The sequence below is a fragment of the Rhincodon typus genome, chromosome 8 (assembly GCF_021869965.1).
Source record: "Rhincodon typus isolate 14 chromosome 8, sRhiTyp1.1, whole genome shotgun sequence".
NCBI classification, from domain to species: Eukaryota; Metazoa; Chordata; class Chondrichthyes; order Orectolobiformes; family Rhincodontidae; genus Rhincodon; species Rhincodon typus.
The window spans coordinates 23720584-23743297 of record NC_063339.1 but is presented as its reverse complement, the minus strand read 5'-3'; the positions used below and the strand labels follow the sequence as shown (position 1 = coordinate 23743297).

The window sequence follows — 22714 nt, the reverse complement described above, 5'->3', positions numbered from 1 at the left end:
CTGAAACCACATACCAGATTTTGCTATAAGAGCTGCTGTTCATTAAACTGGCTCATAGACTTCCTATAGGGTTTTGCATTGTGTGTTGCTGTCCATGGGACAACTGGGATCTGTGTGAACAGGATAAGCAACTGTACATCCTCTTAATAAATAAGATTAAAAATAATTGATAGGAGTGTAGATTCTGAATTAGCAGGAATCTGTTAAAATAATTAATTCAGTGTAAAATCAGGTACGGAGAGCAAATTAAAGTGATTCAATTACAAGAAATAGAAGTAAAAGAGATATAATAAAAATAGAAATTCAACATTTTTAAATAATTTTCCATACCGTGAAAGTTATTTGGCAGCAATTAAGCCTTATTGTTGTGTTAAAGATTCAGTTATAAAGATAGGATGGAATGAATAGGCCCAAAATTTCTGTGGTCTTTGAATTTATATTGTCACTACATACCATCATGTTGTTCAAGAGATTTGTACGTGGACCTGGATGTTGAGATGATGAAGAACAACATAACTTGGACAGGAACTTCCAAATTTATATCATTGCTTGCTGTTTGATTTTTGCATAAATAATGGAAAATGCTGTCAGCCTCACCAGTATTTTTACAGCAAAATGTGAGGCATTGCTTCACATAGTGAATTTGCACATGACCCAAATATTGCAGTATACCAAATCCATTAATTTAATGAATCACATGGAATTCCTGATCAAATAAAAGTTCCATGACTCAAATACAAATAAATTGCAGTTAACTATTTATTTATGCGTCATACAGTTTTTGACAGTCATAACTGCAAGTCATTATAAAGACATTAATAGCCTGTTCTAGAGGATCACATTTTGAATTGTGAAATATTTAGAATTAGAAATGAGAATTGGAATAGCAAGACATGAGGGGTTAAATGGACTAAGATACTAATGTATATCACAAGTTAATCTTAGAACCTTGATCCAAACGTGTGATCTTTTTTCAGGCAAACTGCAGAGTTTACTAGGATTGTTTTGTATTTAACTTTGTTTTTTCTTCTTTTAAACAGACTTGGGACAATCCATATTTTATACAACAACATGCTTGCTACCATTCCTCAGTGACGACATTTTGAGTACTCTACCTTATACCATGATTTCCACTTTAGCAACATTTCCTCCATTTCTTCACAAGGATATCATTGAATATCTGAGCACATCTTTCCTCCCAATGGCAATATGTAAGTTTTTTGTCAGTGCCTTAGAAACACGCATTTACAACGTTACACTATCTCTCTTTTTCTTCCTCTGTTTCCATGTAATCAGTGTGGTTTTCTCATTGTTAACACTTTGCTATTTTTTTCTTTGTGTTAGTGGCATAAGTGGAAAGAGAGCCTGCTGCAGTTGGAGCGTGTTAACGTTTATCAATTTTTTTCTTATTGTATTCTGTTTCAGTTTTATGAATGGCATTTTAGTACACTTCTGATGTATTTTCCTGATGCTTTTTAATCTAACTAGTTAATTTCCTGTATCGTTTGCTTTTGGATGGGAACAGGAGGCCAGGCTTGAGCTGAGAGAGAACAGGGAACAAGATGGATTGAGAGGGAGTGGCAGAAATGTATGTCTGAGATAGAATAAGAAAAATGAGACTTGAACTAAAGAAAAAGGCAATGGTAGAGAAATGTTTATGGACAATGATTCCTTTACAGCTAGTCTGGGAGCAGCTATTGTTAATTTCTTCCAATTAAATTCAATTTAAAATCCTAAATGTGCAACACTTAGTCATCATGCTGCCGTCACATCATCCTATCTGCACTTAAGATCGTATAGACATAATTAAACCATAACAGTTTATCTTTTCTGAAAAGTTTTTGAAGCTGTCTTGTAGGCTGTTCTTGAGCTCCTGGAGCAAATATCCACAATATTTTACAACATAATTGATGCATTTCCTGCTGTTTGGATTAATTACTCCACTTTCCTCCAATGTGTTGCATATCCATAGTTTATTTGAACTCATAAAAATCCCCCTGATTCACCTGATGTGGTGGCAGAGTTGTCCACTGAAAGTTGCGACAAAGCTTTGTTTTGATACACTCTCATTGAGGAGATGAAGCTGAAGTGAAACAGGTTGCTGCATTCCACCTTTCCAGAATTTGTGTACATGTCAGCCCTGCCTTAAAAGAGGAAAGCTACTTCCAGACAAGGAGGGAATGCAGAGACTGGAACTAAGGAGGGATTGGAGGGATTGCATGATAACACACGCACTGAGGCCAAGAGCAAACAGAAATATAGTGGACCAGAGTTAGAAGGTGTGGAGACGCTGAGATCTAGGGCTGGAGAATAAGACTGAACAATCATGACACAACTTTTATAAACAAATATAGATATTGTAGTTCATTTTTCAGTTGGAAGTTTGATATTTACCAAATATTCTCTCTAGTGGGATCATCTAAGCGAGAAGGTGTTCCACCTTATGTGAATTATTCTGCATCTTCAATGCTGATGATTGCTATGCAGTATACCACAAATCCAGGTAGGTGCAAAACAATGGATAAATGTTTTTGGATGAATATCAGAACAATTCTATTGATTGAAAGTTGCATTAATATTGTCGCTAAAGTATATTTGGAGATAAATTTTGACCTTTGGGAATTTCTCTACTGTTATTTATTGATCTAATTAAATATTAACAGCGAACATGAACTGCATCATCTTAAATTGTACATTGTAGTTGGAACAGTTTGAAAGTTAAATTTACTATTCAATGTTAAAAGGTTAGTGTCAAAAGATATACATATATAAAATCAATATTAATCAATGATTAATTTATCTGACCCAGTCACCATCTCCTATTCCTTTTGCCCTCATGAATTTACATTGTTTCCCTTTAAATGGCACAACTACTTCATGTTGCCGTCAGTTTCACACTTTAAAGCACTCTCTGAATGAATAGGTTTTTCCTGAATTTTATTTCGGATTTATTGGTGATTATCTTATATTTATGACTTCCAATTTTGTTTGCAGTATTGTTGAGTTGCTTCTCCTCGAGTTGAGAATAGTTATCTAATCTTTTATTTGTGTCAAGTACATGATGGGTTCTTTTATTTGCTAAGCTCATTCATGACATTCCTAAAGTTGTCTTCAGTTTCTCTTAACTTCAGTGTGAGATTATATTTTAATGTATTTCTTAGCACTGGTCTACCACATTTTAGGAGCCTATAGCCTATTCACAAGCACCATATTTTAAATACTCATGAAATAATTTCAATACAAGCATGCATAAAATGCATGAATATACATAAACCTTTTGACATAATTTAAAGTAGTCAACATTTGATTTGTCCTAATTGTGAAAAAGGGTACAGTAGTTCAATAAAATAAGTATTACTTAAAAAAGAAACTTTTGTAAATAATACTGCATTAAGTAGTTATAATTAACGTTTTCATATTTAAAATTAATTTCAGTGTTTTGAAGATGCAAAAATCATGCTAAGTTTTATTATCTCTAATTTTAATGAAATTATTACTACAATCATGAAATGATGATATCAATAAATGCTTCTTCGAAACTGTTTTGCATAGTGTACCATTGCCAGCTTTTGGAAAGCCTTATGAAGTACAAGCAAGAAGTCTGGAAAGTAAGTGAATATTAGAACATCTGTCATAATAATTGTTCTGTTATTTATTGTAATCTATCTTAAGTTGTTTAACTGCCTGAGAAACTGCATTCATCAATCCAAACAATAAACTTTTCTATTTTCAACTGTCTTTATCTGGGATGTTTCTGTTGTGCATCAGCAGAAATTATGTTTTTGGAGGAAGCTATAGCTTCCTATCTTAATTAATTATCTGCAAACTAGTAAGGTTATGTGACCATTGTTTGGGATTTTGAATTAAATTAGTTTCATGATTAGTGCTTACTAAAGTAAGTTGAACCATAGTCCATCCCTAGACCTTGACTCACACTTAAGGCTCTGAAATGAAGCGTGGGCAGTTGGCATATATTCTGAAATGTGTGTCACTGGGTGACACAGTACATTTAGGAGAAACTGAAACAGTGGCAAAACAAAGATAATATAAATAACTTTTGAGGTGGTGGCAACTGTTTTGCGTCATGAACGCAACAAAAATATGTGTATGTGCAAAGAAGTAGCTGATAAATTATTTATTGCCACAGGAGATCTTGAACTACATTCAGCTTGACTGGATACTACTCAAAAATTAACTTGATTGTTTACATGTTAGTAACTAACCAGTTATTATACTCAACATTTCAGTCATCAGTCTAATTGGAGCTAATGTTTTAAAATGCTGGTGCTAATACAACTGTAATGGAAATAATTAGTGCATTATATGGATATAGTGTACATTAATGGTAATGCTGGTAAAGATATGCATGTACCAAAGTTTTGCAAAATGTAAAAGTGTTTTTCTGTGCTGCTTTAGGATTTGTTGTATGTGATTGCATATGGCCCCTCTCAAGTTAAGCCTCCAGCTGTTCAAATGCTTTTCCACTACTGGCCTAATTTAAAACCACCGGGTGCTATCTGTGAATACAGAGGGCTTCAGTACACAGGTATGACATTTTTAAATAAAATACATATTTAAAATTAATTCAATGCACTCTATTTACTAAATACAATTTGCTTTTGCTGCTTCAAAATTATTTTATTCATTTTGGATGACTCATAACTGGAGGGAACAACAGTTTAGAAGGGCTGCTGACTGTTGCTTTGATTGAACTCTACCACAGCAACCTTGGTATTTCTGTACACAGCTAAGTATAATTGCCATCGCAGTATGAAGTATGCCATCATTTCACATTGTAATTATAAGCTTGAACCAGTAATGGTTCATGGAAGATGATTGACAGGAATTGTTTTCTCTTATGTTTGTGTAATTTAATTTTATTGTGTTTAAGGATAAACATTTACATTTTGAAATTCATCTATGGGAACTGGGTATTGATGAAAAGCCCAGCATTTGTCGCCTATTTATAATTGTTGCTGTGGTGGTAAGCTGCAATCTTGATCTGTTACAGTTGATGGGGTACAGGTACATTCCCACTATTGTTTGGGAGGGAATTTCAAGATTTTAACCCAGCTACAGTGAAGGAATAGTGATGTGTGTCAAGTTAGGCTTGTGTTACTTGGAGGGAAACTTGAAAGTGGTAGTGTTCCTATATGCCTGTGAAGCCACCTCTCGTCTAAGGCTTACATCGATGTGGAGGTTCACCATTGCATTCTACCCATGAGCATTGACTTCAGAAACCTGAGGATGAGATTCTTTAATGACCTTGACATCCGTGCCCTAATACCAAGATTCTTGAGTATAAGGCAGTCATCCTTCTATATGACTCCAAAATGCAGACAATGTTCAGATGCCACTCAAGGCCCTTGAGAAATGCCATCAATGTTGTTTGAGATAGATTCTTAGCATCAGCTGGGAGTACAGGCATCCTAACATCATTGTTCTTGAAGGAGCCAATTAGCACCAGCACTGAAGCCATGATTGTTTAAAACCAATTGTGCTAGGTTGGCCACATGCTTAAGACGCCTGAATTTCTACTGTCAAAAGTGTTACATTTTTGTACAATGAAGGTGGAAAAACAGTATAAATTAAGGGGTACTATTTCAAAGTTCGTGCAGGAGCAGAGAGACCTGAGTGTACGTGGTCATAAGTTGTTCAAGTTGGTAGGACAGGAAGAAAGAATTGTTAGTAAAGGTTGTAGTATTTTAGGCTTCGTTAATAGGGGCATAGAGTACAAGAGTAAGTGTTTATGTTGAACCTATGTAGGACACTAGTTAGACGTCAGCTGTGTTGTTTATAGTTCTGACCACTACTGTTTTTAAAGAAAGGTGTGGATATATTGTGAGAGTGCAGAAGAGGTTTACAAGAATGGTTCCAGGAATTGGAAACTTCCCTTGTGAGGATGGATTGGAGAGGTTGGGACTGTATTCCTTGAAGAGATCAGAAGAAGTTTTCAACATCATGAGGGGTCTGGGTGAAGTAGATTGAGATATTTTGTTCTTGCTGCTAGGAGGATCGAGAACCATAGAATAGATTTAATGTGTTTTGCAAAAGAAGCAAATGTGAGATGAGAATTTTTTTCATACTCACTGGAGTTAAGGTCTGGATCTGAATCTGTCTCGTTTAGTGTGAAATTTACTGCATGGAAGTATGATGGAGGCAGGTTCAGTTGTGTCATTCAGGAGGGCTTTAGATGATTATTTAAATAGAAACACCATGCAAGGCTATGGGGAAAAGGCAGGACAGTGACACTAAGCCAAAAGGCTCAGAGTGCCAGTGCAGATACAATGGGCTGAATGGCCGCCTTCTACACTGTAACAGTTCTTTGATTGTGTGACAGATCCAAGCTGGGAATAAGTGAGCACGTTAATGTTAAGTCCCTTTTGATTTTACTGCTGAAGACATTCATCTATTAATTTACTAATGATTGAAAATAGATGGGATGGCAAATGACTGAATTGAATTTCACTGTTTTTTCTGGACAAAATATAACTGGGAAATTTTTCAAATTGTTAACCAGATGCCAGTGTTGAAACTTGGCTAGAGGAGCGGTTTGTTCTGGAACACAATTTTTCAGCACTGCTCTTTGAATCTTGTCAAATACTGTGGCCATTACAGTATCCAGTATGCTCTGTCACTCACTGAGATTATGTGGAATGAATAAACTTGGAGATGGTGAATACTTGGGAAGAAGCTGAAATGGATTATTCAGTTCGCACTTCTGACTGAAGATGGTTGCAAATGCTTAAGCCTTGTCTTTTGCACACATGCTCAGCTTCGCTGCTATTGACAAAGGGGATACTCATGGAATCTTTTCCTCCTATTAGTTATATTAATTATCTACTACCATTCACAACTGGATATGGCAGGACTGCAGAGCATGGCTGTGATTAGTTGGTTGTGTCCTAGTCTGCTTCTTCCCCAGTTTGGTTGTATGTTCCATTGTTCAGCAGTGTTTAGCGGGGAGGCAAAGACTTAGTGGTATTATCACTGGACTGTTAATCCGAAGACTAATCAATTTGGAATTAAGACTCTGATGATGATCATGAATTCATTGTCAATTGTTGGAAAAACCTAGCAGGTTCACTCATGTCCTTTAGGGAAGAAATCTGCCATCCTTACTTGGTCTGGCCTACATGACTCCAGACCACATTAATCTGTTTGACACGTAACTGCCCTCTGGGGAATTTAGGGATGGGTGATACATACTGTCCTAGCCAACAATGCCCTCATCCTTTGAATGAATGAAAAAAAAAAGTCATGTTTTGTAGCTTCTTTGCATCTACATGATCCTACTCTTGGACTGCCTTTTTGCAGTTCACATTGGACTAGGGTTGATCCTCTTACTTGGTAATTAATAGTGGGGTAAGGAATGTACTGAGCCATGGTGTACAGATGGTTAGAGAATACAATGCAGCTGCTGAGGCCATGATGCCTCATCTGTACCCATTTTTGAGTTGCTTTTGGAATCTGTCTCATTTAGTATTGTCGTCCTGCCACATACACAGTAGGGATGCTGTCAGTGTGAAGCTGAGACATTGTCTCCATAACAACTGTATTGATATACCAACGTGTCATGTACTTGCAACAAGTTGATTATTTAGGTCAGGGCCAAGTATCTGTGGAGAAAGAAACAGAGTTAATGTTTTTAGTCCAGTATAATTCTTTCTTGAAATGTTAACTGTTTCTCTCCACTTATGCCGGCAGACCTGCTGAGTTCTGCACTTTCTGTTTTTGTTTCAGATCTGTAGCATCCACAGTACTTTGCTTTTATTTCATTAGAAATGATGCTGCCAAACAAATAATGGTGATGGACTCCCCAATCCTTCACAAGAACACATTCTATGCCCTTGCTGCCCATGGTGCTTCTCCCAAATAATGCTCAACATGGGGTTTCATTAGTCGAAGAGGGATAGTAGATGACAATTATTAGGACATTTCTTTTGCCCACATTTGACTTGAGACTTTAATGTTGACCTTATGTTGAGCTTAACTAATTTTAAAACTTGTGAAGGTCAGTTTTATCAGTAAATTTAGAAAAAAATCAAAACCATTTACATTATGCCAATTAGTTATTTGTGTTCAAAAGACTGAATTTAATTTTCAGAGACCTTTTAAAAATCCACAAATGTGAAATAATGGAACCTTCCAATTCACCCTGGGGGCATGGCTAACTTCTGGGCAGGTTTGACAAGTACTTTGACGTTGTGTAAAGTAGCTCAAAAGGTCGTGGAAATTAGATTGCACTGAATGTAATTTGAGTTTAAGGTTCCATGATTTTTTGCGTGAAGTGCAGTGATTGGTTGCTAGATTCATTAAGATTCTATTTAAATTAATGTGTTTGAGTTGACACTATGAACTTATCATGCACAGAACTAAGGAAATTGTATAAAAGTACCTAGAAACTCAGCTGGCCAAAGTCTGTTTTAAAATTGAGATTACCATAATTACTTGAATTGCAGTAAATGAATACAAGAAATGTCTATTTTTGTAAAAAGCACAGTTTGACTTCATATCAGTTATGAATATTTCATCATTTATCACGAAAGCAACAAATTACATGTCAATCACAATTATTCATTTTGTGTATTTGCATCTCATGGTTTTCACTTTCCTTCAGCATGGAATCCAATTCACTGTCAGCATATTGAATGCCAGAATGCAATCAACAAACCTGCTGTGAAGGTATTTTGAAAATCTTTGTCTGTTAGGGATATACTATTGTTATCTTAATTGGGGTGGCCATTTCTCAGAGTAAAATGCGAGCTCTTTAAGGAGCACATCCAATTTTCATTATCTTTCATATCTTGGTAATAATGCAGTGAAGCGGCATGCATCCTCTGTGAAGAACCTGCCTGATTTTCATTCATAATGAACATTTTCCCCAGACTGTTACAGAGCTTGAGGGCTCACAGTAAAGGGATGTAGATTGGAAAGAGATTGTTAGGACCCATTCTGTTGTGGGGAAACACTACAACGTAGGCCATTGCACAGGAGAAGTTAAGCTTCCTGTTGCTGAGAGATTGCAAGTGACATGAGATTAACTTGAAGAGTCAGCAGAGATCACTGATGGTTGGAAAATTATTGCGGGCAGAGATGGGGGTGTCAGGGCATTGATGATTGTGGGGAGAGTGTATTTGGTAATGGTCAGTCACATTGGTGGGAGGATTGTGGATCTGGTTCTGGTAGTAACATTAGAATCCCTATAGTGTGGAAACAGACCCTTCAGCCCAACAAGTCCGCGCCGACCCTCAGAGCATCCCACCCAGACCCATTCCCCTATAACCCACCTAATCTACACTATGGGCAATTTAGCATGGCCAATCCACCTAGCCTGCACATCTTTGGACTGTGGGAGGAAACCGGAGCAGCCGGAGGAAACTCACGCAGACACAGGGAGAATGTGCAAACTCCACACAGACAGTCACCTGAGGGTGGAATCAAACCTGGGTCCCTAGTGCTGTGAGGGAGCAGTGCTAATCACTGAACTACGTGCCGCCCATGGTAGTATTTGGTCTGATTCTAGAAAGGGAAGTGGGTTAGCTTGGAGACTGTGAGGAAGCACTCTTTCATAAATATTTTATATGATAATCTATTTAACTATGTCAAATGAATGATAGTTTAGTAAAATCGGTCTCCTTTAAACCAGCATGTAGACAACAATATGCAATTGATGAAACTTTGTATTGATTTGAAATTATTTTCAAAGGCTTTTTCCATCTTAAACGAGACAGAAACCCTGGTGGAGTAATTTCAGTATATATTCAATAAAATAATTGGCAACTGGAGAGGCCATAATGAAAGTTTAAAACTGCAACTTTCCATTTCAGAGGAAGAAGACTCAAAATGTTCTTTCAGTGTTTGACTTTAAATAAAAGCCACTAAAATTTCTCTTTCTGGGCATTCCTCCTTCTTTAATATGTTTGGAAATGCATTTCAGTCAAATTATACTATTCTATTTAATTTGTCTTTTTTGGTTTTGCATGCTCAACAATTGCATATAAAATTAGTACAACAATGATGAAGGATTAGCAATGACATTATAACCATGGAAATGTTAAACTCAAAAGGGGGCCATTTGGCCATCTTGTCCATGTCAACCCATTATCTGATATTATCCAACCTTAAAGTAGTTTTCATCAAATATGAGTCAAAAACATAAATCTCCCCTGTACTTCACTGTGCATCAAGAAATCAGTCTTAGAATTGCCCTAAAACACACTCCAATTCTGTAAATTCTTACACTTTTGTCCTATTACTCTACCATTTAAACTACTACTGTTTTTGGCTTGTTAACAGAGGTAAGAGACATTGGTATTGGAACCTTTTGCAATTTTGGATTTGTACCAGTCCTTTCTATTTGAAGGTGTAGATAAACTAAAACCTATCTGAACTGTTCAGCTAATCAATGCTGCTTGTTTTGCTATCAAGATCCTTCAACTAGCAGCAAAGCAATAATCAGTCTCCTTTATATAATTCCTTTAATGTCACATGACCGTTCACATGAGTGTTATCAGAAAAGATTCAACACAGCATCACGTGAGGAAATGTTGTGATAAGAGGCTAAAGCTTGGTAAAGAGGTAGGTTTTAAAGGGTATTTTAAAAGAGGAAACAGAAGTAGAGACATTTAGGGCATATATTGCTGCGTTTGGGGCCTAGGAGCTAATGGCATAGTCACCAGTAGTAGAGTGCAGGAAATCAGGGTGCGCAAGATGTCAGAATTGGAGGAAGGCAGAACTTTGAAACAGTTATGGTACTGAATAAGGATATGAAGTAAGGGAGGGTTGAGGTCATGAATGAGAAAGGCCAGAACAAAGAATGGCATAAAGCCATGATGCTCATTTGGAGAGTCAGTATAGATAGGATGGAGCAAAAGGCTTCCTGCTGTATCATTAGTATTTTGCGATTTGTGAAAATTTTGATTGAGGCTGTGAGTATTTGGCTGTTTTTCCTGAAATTGATTCCTGTTGCTAGCTACTGTTTTTCATTAAAGAAGCAAATTTCAGTTATGATTTGAGTTCTGTTGAACATTTTGCTTGATGTGATGAACTAAACTATAGGTTTTTAAAATTTCTCTTTTAAAGATGTGCATAGATCCATCCATTTCTGTGGCATTAGGTGAAAAACCACCTCCGTTATATCTGTGTGAAGAATGCAGTCAAAAGATTGCAGGGTGAGTACCATTTATTTAATTAATGCTAGTTACATCACTAAAACTCTATTATGATACATATTGCCAAATCATTTCTGATGAACGGTCTAGGCCCGAAACGTCAGCCTTTCTGCTCCTATGATGCTGCTTGGCCTGCTGTGTTCATTCAGCTCTGCACCTTGTAGTCTCGGATTCTCCAGCATCTGCAGTTCCTACTATCTCTCACCACAAGGCAGCAGTCTTTATATGAAACTTTATTGTCCTCTCCATTCTTTGAATAGAGTAATAACTGTTGTCAATTTCATTTTTTATCATGTTAGTTGAATATGTATATCAGTATGCCTTCCTTTTCAGTTTGGAAGAAAGATTTTCACACATATGTGAATCTGCCTCTGTATTTTTGGATACTGTAAATTTACCGTTTATTTCCAGGTGTTTCTATTCTTATTTTAATCTTTCATTTTTCTTTTTACAGAATCCAGTCTGAATGGTTAATTGATGTTCTGCTGCCACAAGGTGGGTTTTGGATTAAAAATCCTCGTTAGCTGTCCAGTAAGATGTTATTGATCAGCACCAATTTGCAGATGAAATGTGACTATTTTTGTGCATATTATTTTATAACAAACTGTTGTATTATAGATTAGTGAGAAAGAAAATATACGAGGAAACTTTTTTTAAAGACAGAAATATGTAGAAAAAACATTTTCTGATTTAGCGATGTGTTCGTAACCAGCAGCTATTCTAGGAAGCACAATCATTTCCTAATACCAATTTGTGAAGCTTCGTTTACTAAATTAGCAAACTTGTTCTACAGTCTTATTAACTGTATATTTCTTGCACAAAATATATTTCCGGTTTTTCACAGATAAACAGATTGACTTAAAAACATGTAACAGCATGTTACATTGATGTGGAGATTTTATAGTGGTGCTAAGATTCTGAATTATTTCCATACTCTGGCTTCATTACCATGCTGTCAGGGAGTTATTTGCACTTTTGGAACAGCTGTTGATTGACAGGGACAAGAAATCTGGTGATTCAATGCGGAACTGAACCAAATGTAAATTAGTTAGATGAGATGGGAGAGGAGGTAGCCCAAGAGATGAGCCAAAGATGAACAGACAACTGGAGTATCTGGCTGTACAAAAATTGTTCAGTTGTTTTGAAGGGTCTGTAGCTGTTCCTTTAGTGTTGGCATGATAATGTATTCCATGCCAAGTACATGTGCCACCCATTGATCCTTCAAAATTCCCTTGACCCTCATTCAAGGCCTCATCAAAATGGTGGTCACCCAGACCTTGGCAGAAACAAGGTTGTAAGCACTGTGCAAAATTTTCAAAGAGTTACCTCTCCACCCATTCCTGTCTGATGTGGCATGGGGAAATTAATAATGATCATTCATTTCGATTTAATGTTTTGTCAAGCTGGTTATGGCTCAGAAATTTTATTTAGCGGTGTTTAATTTTAAAATAATGTTTTCATTATGTGCAAAGAGGAACTGTAGACAGAGGCATTACAAACTGTGTGGTTTATCAGCAGAAAGGTGAAAGAAAGCCTTGTATACAAACATGTAAGCAGTTTATGATGAAAATTGTGTTTACTAGGTTTTCTTTTGTCATCAACCAGGAAATTGATAGAAATGTGGAATTGCATACAGGCTGTTGATGTAATATTGATTGGATAGTAAACTTTTGTTTTGTTACTTATTCATTGGCAGATTACAATAGAATTTGCTTTTTTGTAATTTTTTTTGTAATATGTTTTACCCAGTAGTTTAGTATAGATTTTTCTTGATTGGATGGGTTTTCTTGTGCATTTTTGTGATTAAAGAAAGCTATAAACTGATGTTGCGTCAAAACCAATTTTGTTTCGCTTTGCTTTGAAGTATTAGAAAGAATCAACCACAGATGGCAACAGTAGTTTGATAAGTGATTCTCGAAGCTGTAAAAGCAGTTGCAGAGAAATAACCGGTGGCATGGATCGGTTTGTAACTCATGAACTATACAGTTCTAGGCACATAACTTAAAAGAGGAGAAAAAGGATGAGTTGTGTTGGCACCATCGTCTTATTTTTGATGTGACATTTAATGGGCATTGGCGAAAACACTGTCCTGAAGTTCTTTAAGACATGCTAAATTATGAAAATCAAATCTTCGTAAAAGAGTCATTTTGAGATCAGGGAAACATGTTAGCTTACGAATTGGATGACCCACAGCACATCTGCTGCTTTTGTTTAATGAAGAATGGCAGCAATACAATAGTAAATGAATATTTACCAGCTGAGGCAAATCAGGCACCAAGTGGACCGTGATTGTCAATGACTTGCAGTTTTGATGACATGCAGTTAGGTTAGTAAGTGTTAAACCTTACCATCTGAATAATAGATGGTAGTTGTCCCTTCAAGAACCACTGGTTTAGCTGATGTACATCTGAGAAAACTGATCTCCGTATGCACTGCAAATGCCGTAGCCAGTAAACAAAGTTTTCGAAGGTGGTGTTTGACTCTTGATCTGTACCAGAATTGGGCTCAATGACAATTTCAGGTGAATAACTGTAGTGTCCGAACTAATGCGACATGCAGTGCAATTGTGGTGCAGACTGACAATATGAACACCTTAGGCCATTTCCGTTTCTCACTGCACAATGTTCAGATGTTTAAATAAGTCCCATTGTCAATCAGCATTAAGTAGTCTTGCTGTTGTTTTATACCAGCTGTGTCCTTACTTCTACTTTCTTCATTGAAATATTGAAAATATTGCCATTGATATATTTATTTGCAGCAAGCATAAGTTTTGTGGTGACCAGTCCCAGCAGTGATTACAAAGTGCTTTTTCATTTTGATTTGCTTGTATATGTTCACCTTTACAGCTGAGATTTCTGCTATTTGTCAGAAGAAGGTAAGACCAGTTTGTAATCTAGTGGAAAGTTTCCAGTGGTTGTGCTTTTCATCTTGTGGTTTATTGATGCACTTCTGCCAGGTCATCCCATCGTGCAGTAGTTTATGTTTGATCATCAGGCTGCATACTGTACTTGTGCTGCAACACGCTTTCGTGAATTTGTCAGTGTTTCAGGCAATTAAATTTGAAACCTCAAACCCTATTGTTTAGAAAAGAGACTCAATATTTATCAGTTAAAGGAGTACAAGAGAACATAGGGCTGAATTTTATTGCAAATTCAGTCCAAAGCTGCCAGTGTTCCAAGACACTAACCTACTATTTTATAAAGCAAAAAGCAAGTTATATTTCATGCAGGTGTATCAGTATTATCAGTTAATCAATATTAATAGCTCTGATTAAATGTATTTGACACAACTGTGCAGAATTTTAAAGAATCGATATGGCAGAAAGAGCTCATGCAGTACTTCACAAAATCATGTGTATTTCTTCCTCAAAAATGGAATGTAGAGGTGTAAGATTTAAAAATAAAGTTATGACATCCCAAGGTAACAAAACTATTAGAGCTCGTTCAAATTAAGTCCTCATCAAAATTTGTTTTTTAGTTGCAAATATTTCTCTCCTCCATAATTTATCTTGAGAATGGTTGATATCTCACTTAAAGAGTACTGTGATACAAAAGAGAAGGCATGGTAATTCATGATCCCATTGTCCTATTTCCACAATTTTTTTTCTTTTTAACTTACCTTCTTATTGCTGTCCCTAGATTCTGTTGTACTGTCATGCTTCCTTTCACTTCTCCATTCTCAGGTACTCGGTGCCTTCCCAATTCCCTCTATTATATTATTCCTTGACTTCCTGCTCTTTTGTTGCTGCAAGCTCAGTTCTCCATTGGTTAAGCCTAGAGCTTTCTTCTCTGCCTGACTTAGCATTCTCCAATGAGGTTTGAAGTACTTGGCATTGGCTCATTACGAGCAAAAACACAAATTGCTCCATACTTTCTTGACAGTCAGCCCAGAAGGGGGTCATCGTGTCAATTTTCATCCTGTTCAACTTGCCTTTCACAATGCTGACCTTGTGGATTCAGCCAGCAGATCATCTTCTCTTACCAGCCCTCTACAAATTACCATCCAGAAAGTGCGGTGACTTGTAACAAGGCCTTTGTCATTAATGAGCTTATTATGGTGATTGTACTGACACCATGACCTTGGCAGAAACCAGCTTGTAGGGTGATGACATCTACCCCACCTGGCTACATCTTTCATCTTTTACCTTGTCGCAGCGGTACTGTAGAGGTGGTCATCAGATCTCGGGTCACAACTTTGGCCTGATTTCCTCCAGCTACTCTATCACTTTCTTATCCTTTGCATGTCTCACTTTATTCAACACATTTCACATCTCTTTAAATTCCTTATTCTTTGTTGTACTCCCAAGTGTGATTAAAATATTTCCATACTGCTTTCCTCCCCAGCTTTTGCACTAAATAATTTCTCATCCTAGGTGATTTTTTTCATGTTAATTCCACTGTGACTATCCCACCTGCTTATGTTTTTAAAGTTCTCTCCATGTAATCTCCCTAAACCACATTCATGGCCATAGGTTAGGCGTTGTCATTTCATATAGTCTTGATAGTACCACTTTATCAATTCCAATAAGGCATCTCTCAAATCATTCAGTACCTGCATCCCCATTCCACACTTTAATCCTATCTCCTTCTGAAGCTGTCCCTGGAAAAATAAACTGATATTCTAATTCACTGCATTTTCAAATGTCTGGTCTCTGGTGCTCCGTTCACCACAACATTTCTATAACTACTGATTTGCATACTTACCTTCCTTTGATGTCATCGCTCCAGTTAAAGCTATTACTCTTACTCACCCTTGCTGTTCCCCTGGTGCAGCCCTCATCTCTACTCCCTTAAGTTCACAGGGTACAGAATGTGCCAAACAATAGATTTAGCCATTAACTGCCAGATTTGGCTAGACCACAATTGGGTCCTGCTGTCATCTGCTAGAAGTGCTCAATGTTCCAGGATTATCCTGGAATGCAAAGGTAACCGCTGCTTTTCATTTACTGTATATTGTTTTTTTAAAATTCCTCTCCTCTGACTCCCCCCACCTTCACCTCAGCAATACATATCAGCTGCTCACCAAGATCAAGGCAATCCGATCAGCTGACTTTGCTGCATCTCTCCTTTCCATCAGCATACTGGGCCAAAGATCCTGTAATGCACACAATGCTCCAGGCCTGCACTTACTCTTTCTACAGTTTCTCTCCTCTCATGCCAATTCCAAGCTCTCATTTTTCCATGAATCTCCCTCAATCCATACCCATTTAACTCACATTTAACCTTAAGGCCTACCCTCCTGATTCTGATATTGTAAATGGTTCTGTTTCTTCAGGCGTTGTACCTCTATTCTTTAAGTGTATTGTCATCATGCTATTCGTCAAAAAATAACTCTTGACCTCGCCATTCTTCAAAATTACCATTCAGTCTCCAAAGCCATGTACCTGCCTCCCAAATCCATTTCCATCTTGACTGGAACTCCATGTTTGAATTAAATCAGATGTCCTTCCCTGCCACAGCACTGAAACAGCTCTCATCAAAAACACAAGTTATAGCCTATGTTAGTGTGACAAAAGTAAGCTTTCCCTTTTAGTCTGTCTGCAACCTTTGGCACAGTTGATCACACCAATCTCCTCAAGTGATTCACCAGTTTTGATTAATTTTTATTCAACCCATTTTCCTAATCAACTCATTCAGAGATGTTATTACACATCTCTGGAACAGGTGGGACTTGAAGCCAGGCTTCCCAGTCTAGGGGTAAGGACACTACCACTGCACCACAAGTGGTCCCAATTCTTCACTTTTGTCTGGCCAAATGGGACTGCTTTCACCTGGTTCCATTCTTAATTGCCTACTCATTGCCAGAGAATCACTTGCAACGGTATCTCTTCCTGCTCATGCATCCCTGATGGACTGTCCTTGGCCCACTACATGTTGTTCCTCAGCAATATCGTTCGATAGCTCAGCATTAATTTTTACATGTACACTGACAAAACACAGCATTACTTCACCAGCACCTCCCTCAGCTCCTCAACTGTTGCTAGGTTATCGGACTGCTTGTCTGACGCCCAGTGCTGGATGGACTCAAATTTCCTCTGATTAAACACAGGGAAGTTTGAAGCCACCTGTTTTGGCCACCATCTCCAAATCTGTTTCCTAGCTACTGACATTAGCCTTCTTCTTGGCAACAGTCTGACATTACGCCAGTCTTTCTGACATTACGCCAGTCTTTCTGTAGTCTTGTTGTTACAATTGATTCCAAGATGAACTTCTGATCGCACATTGATGTTATAACTAGTACCATTTATTTCCACCTCTGCAACATTGCTTGACTTCACCCCTGTCTCAGCTTATCTGTTACTGAAATCCTCATTTGTGCCTTTTTTAACCTTTGTACTGGACTATTCCAGTGCACTGACTGGTATCCCACATAGTACATTCTTTAAAGTTGAGGTCAACCAGCGATCTATTGCTTGTGTCTTGGCCCCCACAAAGTCCTATTCCCCAAAGACCCTGTTGCTAAATGATCTATACTTGGTCCTGATAAAGCAACATCTTGATATTAAATTCTCAGTCATATTTACCAATTGAACGGTGGGTTTATCAGAGGCCACTTGATTCGTGGCTTCCCTGCTTTCTACTCCTCTAGCCTCCTCTAATTCTGTTCTTCTAAACATCACTGATTTTAATTACTCCACCATTGATTGGTGCACCTTCAGTTGTCTAGGCCCTGGGACACCCGGCACCTCTCTGCTTCTGTACCTCTCTTCCTTTAAAACCTTGCTTAAAACCTACCTTTGACCATACTTTTTGTCATCATTCATGCTCTTCAAGTACCAGGTAATGACCATCCCTAATAAGAGAAAATCTAACCAGCGTCCCCTAACTTTCGATGGGTTTAACGTTGCAGAATCTCCCACTGTCAACATCCTGGGGGTTACCATTGACCAAAAACTGAATTGGTCCATCCATATGCATACTATAGCTACAAGAGTGGGTCAGATGCCAGGAATTCTGTGATGAGTAACTTACCTCTTGTTTCCCCTATGCTTGAGCACCATTTGCAGGACATGAGTCCGGCGTGATGGAATACTCCCCACTTGCCTGAGTGAGCGCAGCTCCACCAGCACAAACAAAGTTTGACACCATCCAGGACAGTGCAACCCTTTTCTTTGGTACCCCATTCATCAGTAATGAATAGTGGCAGCAGCGTGTACCATCTACAAGATGCACTGCAACAACTCACCAGTGTTCCAGCAACAGCACCTTCCAAACCCAAGAACTTTTAGCACCTGGAAAGGAAGGGGCAGCAGATGCATAAGAACACCACCAGCAGTAACTACTGCTCCAATCACACACCATTTTGACTTAGAACCATATTGTCATTCCTTCACTTTCAGAGGGGCAATATCTTGGAACTTCCTTCCTAATAACATTGTAGGTGTTCCTGCATGCCACAAACTGTAGTAGTTGAAGAAGGCAGCTCACCACCACCCTTTATAAGGGGCAGTTATGTATAGACAGTAAATGCTGGCCTAGCTGGTGATTCTTTTGAATGAATAAACAAAATAAAACTAATTTTTCCTTACATCATTCATAGTTTATAGTTTGTTTTATAATATTTTGGTAAAATATCTTTGGTGTTGTATTACAGTGAAAGAATCTTCAATGAAAATAAGTCTTTGTTGTTCTTCTTAACTCCCCTTGTAAATAGTGACAAATGAGAGTTGGGCAGAATAGATTTTTTGTTTATCCTGCAGGAAAAAATGTTTTTTTACCCAATTTGCAATGCTAATATAATTCAGCCCTTGGCTTTAGAATTAAATGCAACTCAAATAATGCAATAATTGTCTGATATTTAAACATAGCTGTCCTGTATAATGCTTGAAGCATTGAAACTCTTGACTGCAACCATGGTCACATGTTTCTAATAAAAACATCAGTGTACTTACACTGTGGCTGGTTGTACAAGCATTAAGCCTTTGATGTGCATTTTTCATTGAGTTGAAGTGTCAAATTTGTGTTTTTCATATGCTTCTTGTTGATGTTTCTGTATTTTGCTTTCAGTATCCACCATGCAGTTTGTCTTGCAGAATGAAAATTACTTAGTTATGCCCAGCTTGTAAAAAATATAGTAACCATTGACTTGAATAGAGAATAAATGCACATTATGTTGAATAGAATTATTTTCTACCACATCACCATTATGGTACACCCTTTTTTGAAACAATAACTTATTCATTGAAATTGTGTGAAATTGAGCAGTGACAATCCATTTGCGAAGTTAATTACATTTGGTAAAATGATAACAAAATATCATTTGTGACAAAGAAGAAGGAATCAAGGAAAATTCCCTGCTCTACAAAAATGTGTTTTCAGTTTTCATAGATGCTGCAAATGCAATATAATGACTATTTGATTTTAGACTAATCATTCTCCAACTATAAAAAGCTTTCTATTGCTGTTTGTTGTCAACTTGTTAAATACATTTAAGTGTAAATTACAATCCTTTCTTTGAAAAGTAAAGAGTTCATTGGCATTTTTGCAAACAAGCTTTTGAAATATGGTATTGAAGTAAATACTCAAGATAAACAAAATTAATTAATCTTTTGCTGTGAGTGCATAATTTTAAATTCAAGTTAGAACATTCTCATTAACTTGAATGTTAAATCTAGTTTTCTCATGTAGCATTGTTGTGATAATATCTAAGAAAGAACCAAATAAGGCTTTTTAAACTGAGATATTTGTGATTAATAGCCACAATGTCAGAATTTGTCTCAGTTGCTGCTTTGTGTTATTCAACATCAAAAAGATGAATTTAGTGCAGTTGTATCTTTAAGACAAAGGAATTTAATACTGATGAGATATGTTTGTCTATCCCAGAATTTTTCTCCAAAGAATTCTCCTGAATGTTTTTGGTATTTGTATATCCATTGTATTAGGATACTGAATAGCCACAAATCAGATGTTATAATCTTGTCTATCAATACATATCTTGATACGATATGAAGATTTCTGTTCTCTTTTGCAGTCAAGTTTCTTGTGTTTATAACACCTCTAAATCACTTTAAAATGTTGAAATGAAGATCAACAAATTATTTGAATAAATAATCATATAATAGTGGTTATTGATTCTTTTGTTAAATTTTTAATATGTGCTATTGCTATTTTCAAAATCATTTTATTGCATTTTCTTTTGCATAAATTATCATGACTGATGCAAAAAACAAGGAAATATTCCATTATATGTATTGATGTTGCTATTTGTTTTCCTGTGATGCATAATTTATTAACCAACTTTTCCACACATCCACAAACTGCTGATTTCCAGTTTTCCATTGTGTTTTGCTTCTAAGTTAGTGTGAGTGATGGAGTCAGCTTTGTTTCCAGCTTGCAAGCTTAATTGTCTTCACCATGAGAAAGAGAGATCCTAGAATTAGAACCAACCTATAGCCTTCATTGCTCATTCCCTCAACTAAAGTTGAATCAGTAGACAATTCAAGTCTTGGTGAGGTTAAATTTAAAAACACTAGTAAAACTTAAATTCCAAAAAGGGGTGCAAGTGTACTTTCAAAGGGCAGCTATAAATCTAGAAAATCCATTGTTTGCTGGGACTGTTATCTTGCAGTGCTCCCTACAACCAACATAGAGTCATAGAGATGTACAGCATGGGAAACAGACCCTTTGGTCCAACTCATCCATGCTGACCAGATATCCAAAATAATCTTGCCGAATTTGGCACGTTTCCTATTCATATACCTATCCAGATGCCTTTTAAATGGTGTAATTGTACCAGCATTCACCACTTCCTCTGGCAGCTCATTCTGTACACACACCACCCTCTGCGTGAAGAAGTTGCCCCTTAGGTCCCTTTTCAATCTTACCCCTCTCACCTTAAACTGAAGCCCTCTAGTTTTTGACTCACCCACCCAGGGGAGAAGACCTTGTCTATTTACCCTATTTGAGGCCCTCATGATTTTATGAACCTCTAAAAGGTCACCTCTCAGCCTCCAACACTCCAGGGAAGATAGCCCCAGCCTGCTCAGCCTCTCCCTATAGCTCAAACCCTCTAACCCTAGCAACATCCTTTGTAAATCTTTTCTGAACTCTTTCAAGTTTCCCAACATCTTTCTTATAGCAGGGAGACCAGAATTGCACTCAGTATTCTGAAAGTGGTTTAACCAATGTCCTGCACAACTGCAACATGACCTCCCATCTCCTATACTCAATGCACTGACCAATGAAGGTAAGCATACTAAACGTTGCCTTCACTATCAGTGGTGTCAATTTGTTGAAAAAGACCTTCTCCTCATGACAGACAGTGCAACCAACCAAATTGTTGTGTCACCTTAAAACAGTGCTATCATGGAAATGAGCAATAGGAGTTGCCTGCGAATGGAACTATATGAATTCCCCTTCTGGTTTCCGTTCCTCCCCATCAGGAAATATTGAGAAATACCATTACTGTAAAAAAACTCATTGTAGGAAAAATTGAAGCAATAAAAAATTGTGCCTTTTTTATATGACACATTGATAAACCAATACACGATTGTGCTAGAATATTTGTTTGTTTTCATCAACAGAGCATTGTCTTACTAAGTTTGTTTTGTGCTGACTTCTTGTTTTCCATTTATAGATGATGGTGGGGGAGGTTAGGATAGAAGGACAGTAAATTTCCTTTGATCATTTGTAATAACTGTTTTGTACTGTTTGTACTGTTTTTTTCTACTTGGTGCGAATGACATTAAGGAACTGTTTACTCCCTTTGGTGATAATCTATTTCTTTACATACTGCTTTACATTACTCAGATCATTTGATTCATTTTACTTCAGATGCATGATCAACAACTAACTTCAACTTTTAAGTAAATGTTACTGAAGTCATTTGATATTGTTAAGTGAGGAACAATGACCAGAGAATGTAGGTGTCACAATACAAATGTGAATGGGTCAGCAGTGCTGTGATCCTATGTCCAGTATCTTCTGTAACTTACTAAATGTATCAGCTGTTTTCTGCAGTTTAATTTCACAGTGGGGGAAAAATAAATCAGCCATATTTTTGATTTTAGTGTTAAAAGGGAGAACAACGATTTTGCTTAGACAAACAAAAATGCATTGGTTGGATATTTGCATCAACTGATCAGTATCCGCCACAGGATGTTTACTGCATGGAAAATGAACACTTTTGGCAGCTGCTCCTATGAATTCTTTCCTCAAGCAAACATACATGATTCAATGTATTTAATGATCCCTTGGAGATGAGATGGAATAATGAAATTAGAACAGAATGTGGCAATATCTGGAACTGCCTATTGGTGACATTGTAAACCAGCTGATCAAATTTATGATTTAATTATTACACTCCAAATCTGTGCCGTTCATGGAGTTACTTGCATTTGGTACCTCATGGTCTCCTGATTATCTCCCTTTTAGATCTAAAAAGATGCTAAACAGGACTGTTCTGAATGGAATTGTTGATTTGAGTGGTTTGAAAGTTAATTTGAGTTTGGTTAAATGGAGAGAGAACTTTCACTTGCCTTTAAATATCCTGACATTTTTAGTTTACCTTAACAGGATGAAGAGAGAAGGTAACTTGATCTT

General features: G+C 37.1%; 1 protein-coding gene across 2 annotated transcripts in view; it reads left to right on the top strand.

Annotated features, from left to right (window-relative positions):
- The window catches only part of LOC109934231 (unc-79 homolog, NALCN channel complex subunit), a 199097-nt gene that overhangs the window by 24221 nt on the left and 152162 nt on the right, over nt 1–22714 (top strand). For both annotated transcript variants that reach the window (XM_048599752.1, XM_048599751.1), the window contains exons 4-11: nt 1041–1211; nt 2411–2503; nt 3553–3608; nt 4417–4546; nt 8621–8685; nt 11086–11174; nt 11629–11669; nt 14021–14049. In XM_048599752.1, coding sequence (XP_048455709.1) covers nt 1041–1211; nt 2411–2503; nt 3553–3608; nt 4417–4546; nt 8621–8685; nt 11086–11174; nt 11629–11669; nt 14021–14049 — 674 coding nt within the window. The remainder of the gene's footprint in view (nt 1–1040; nt 1212–2410; nt 2504–3552; nt 3609–4416; nt 4547–8620; nt 8686–11085; nt 11175–11628; nt 11670–14020; nt 14050–22714) is intronic.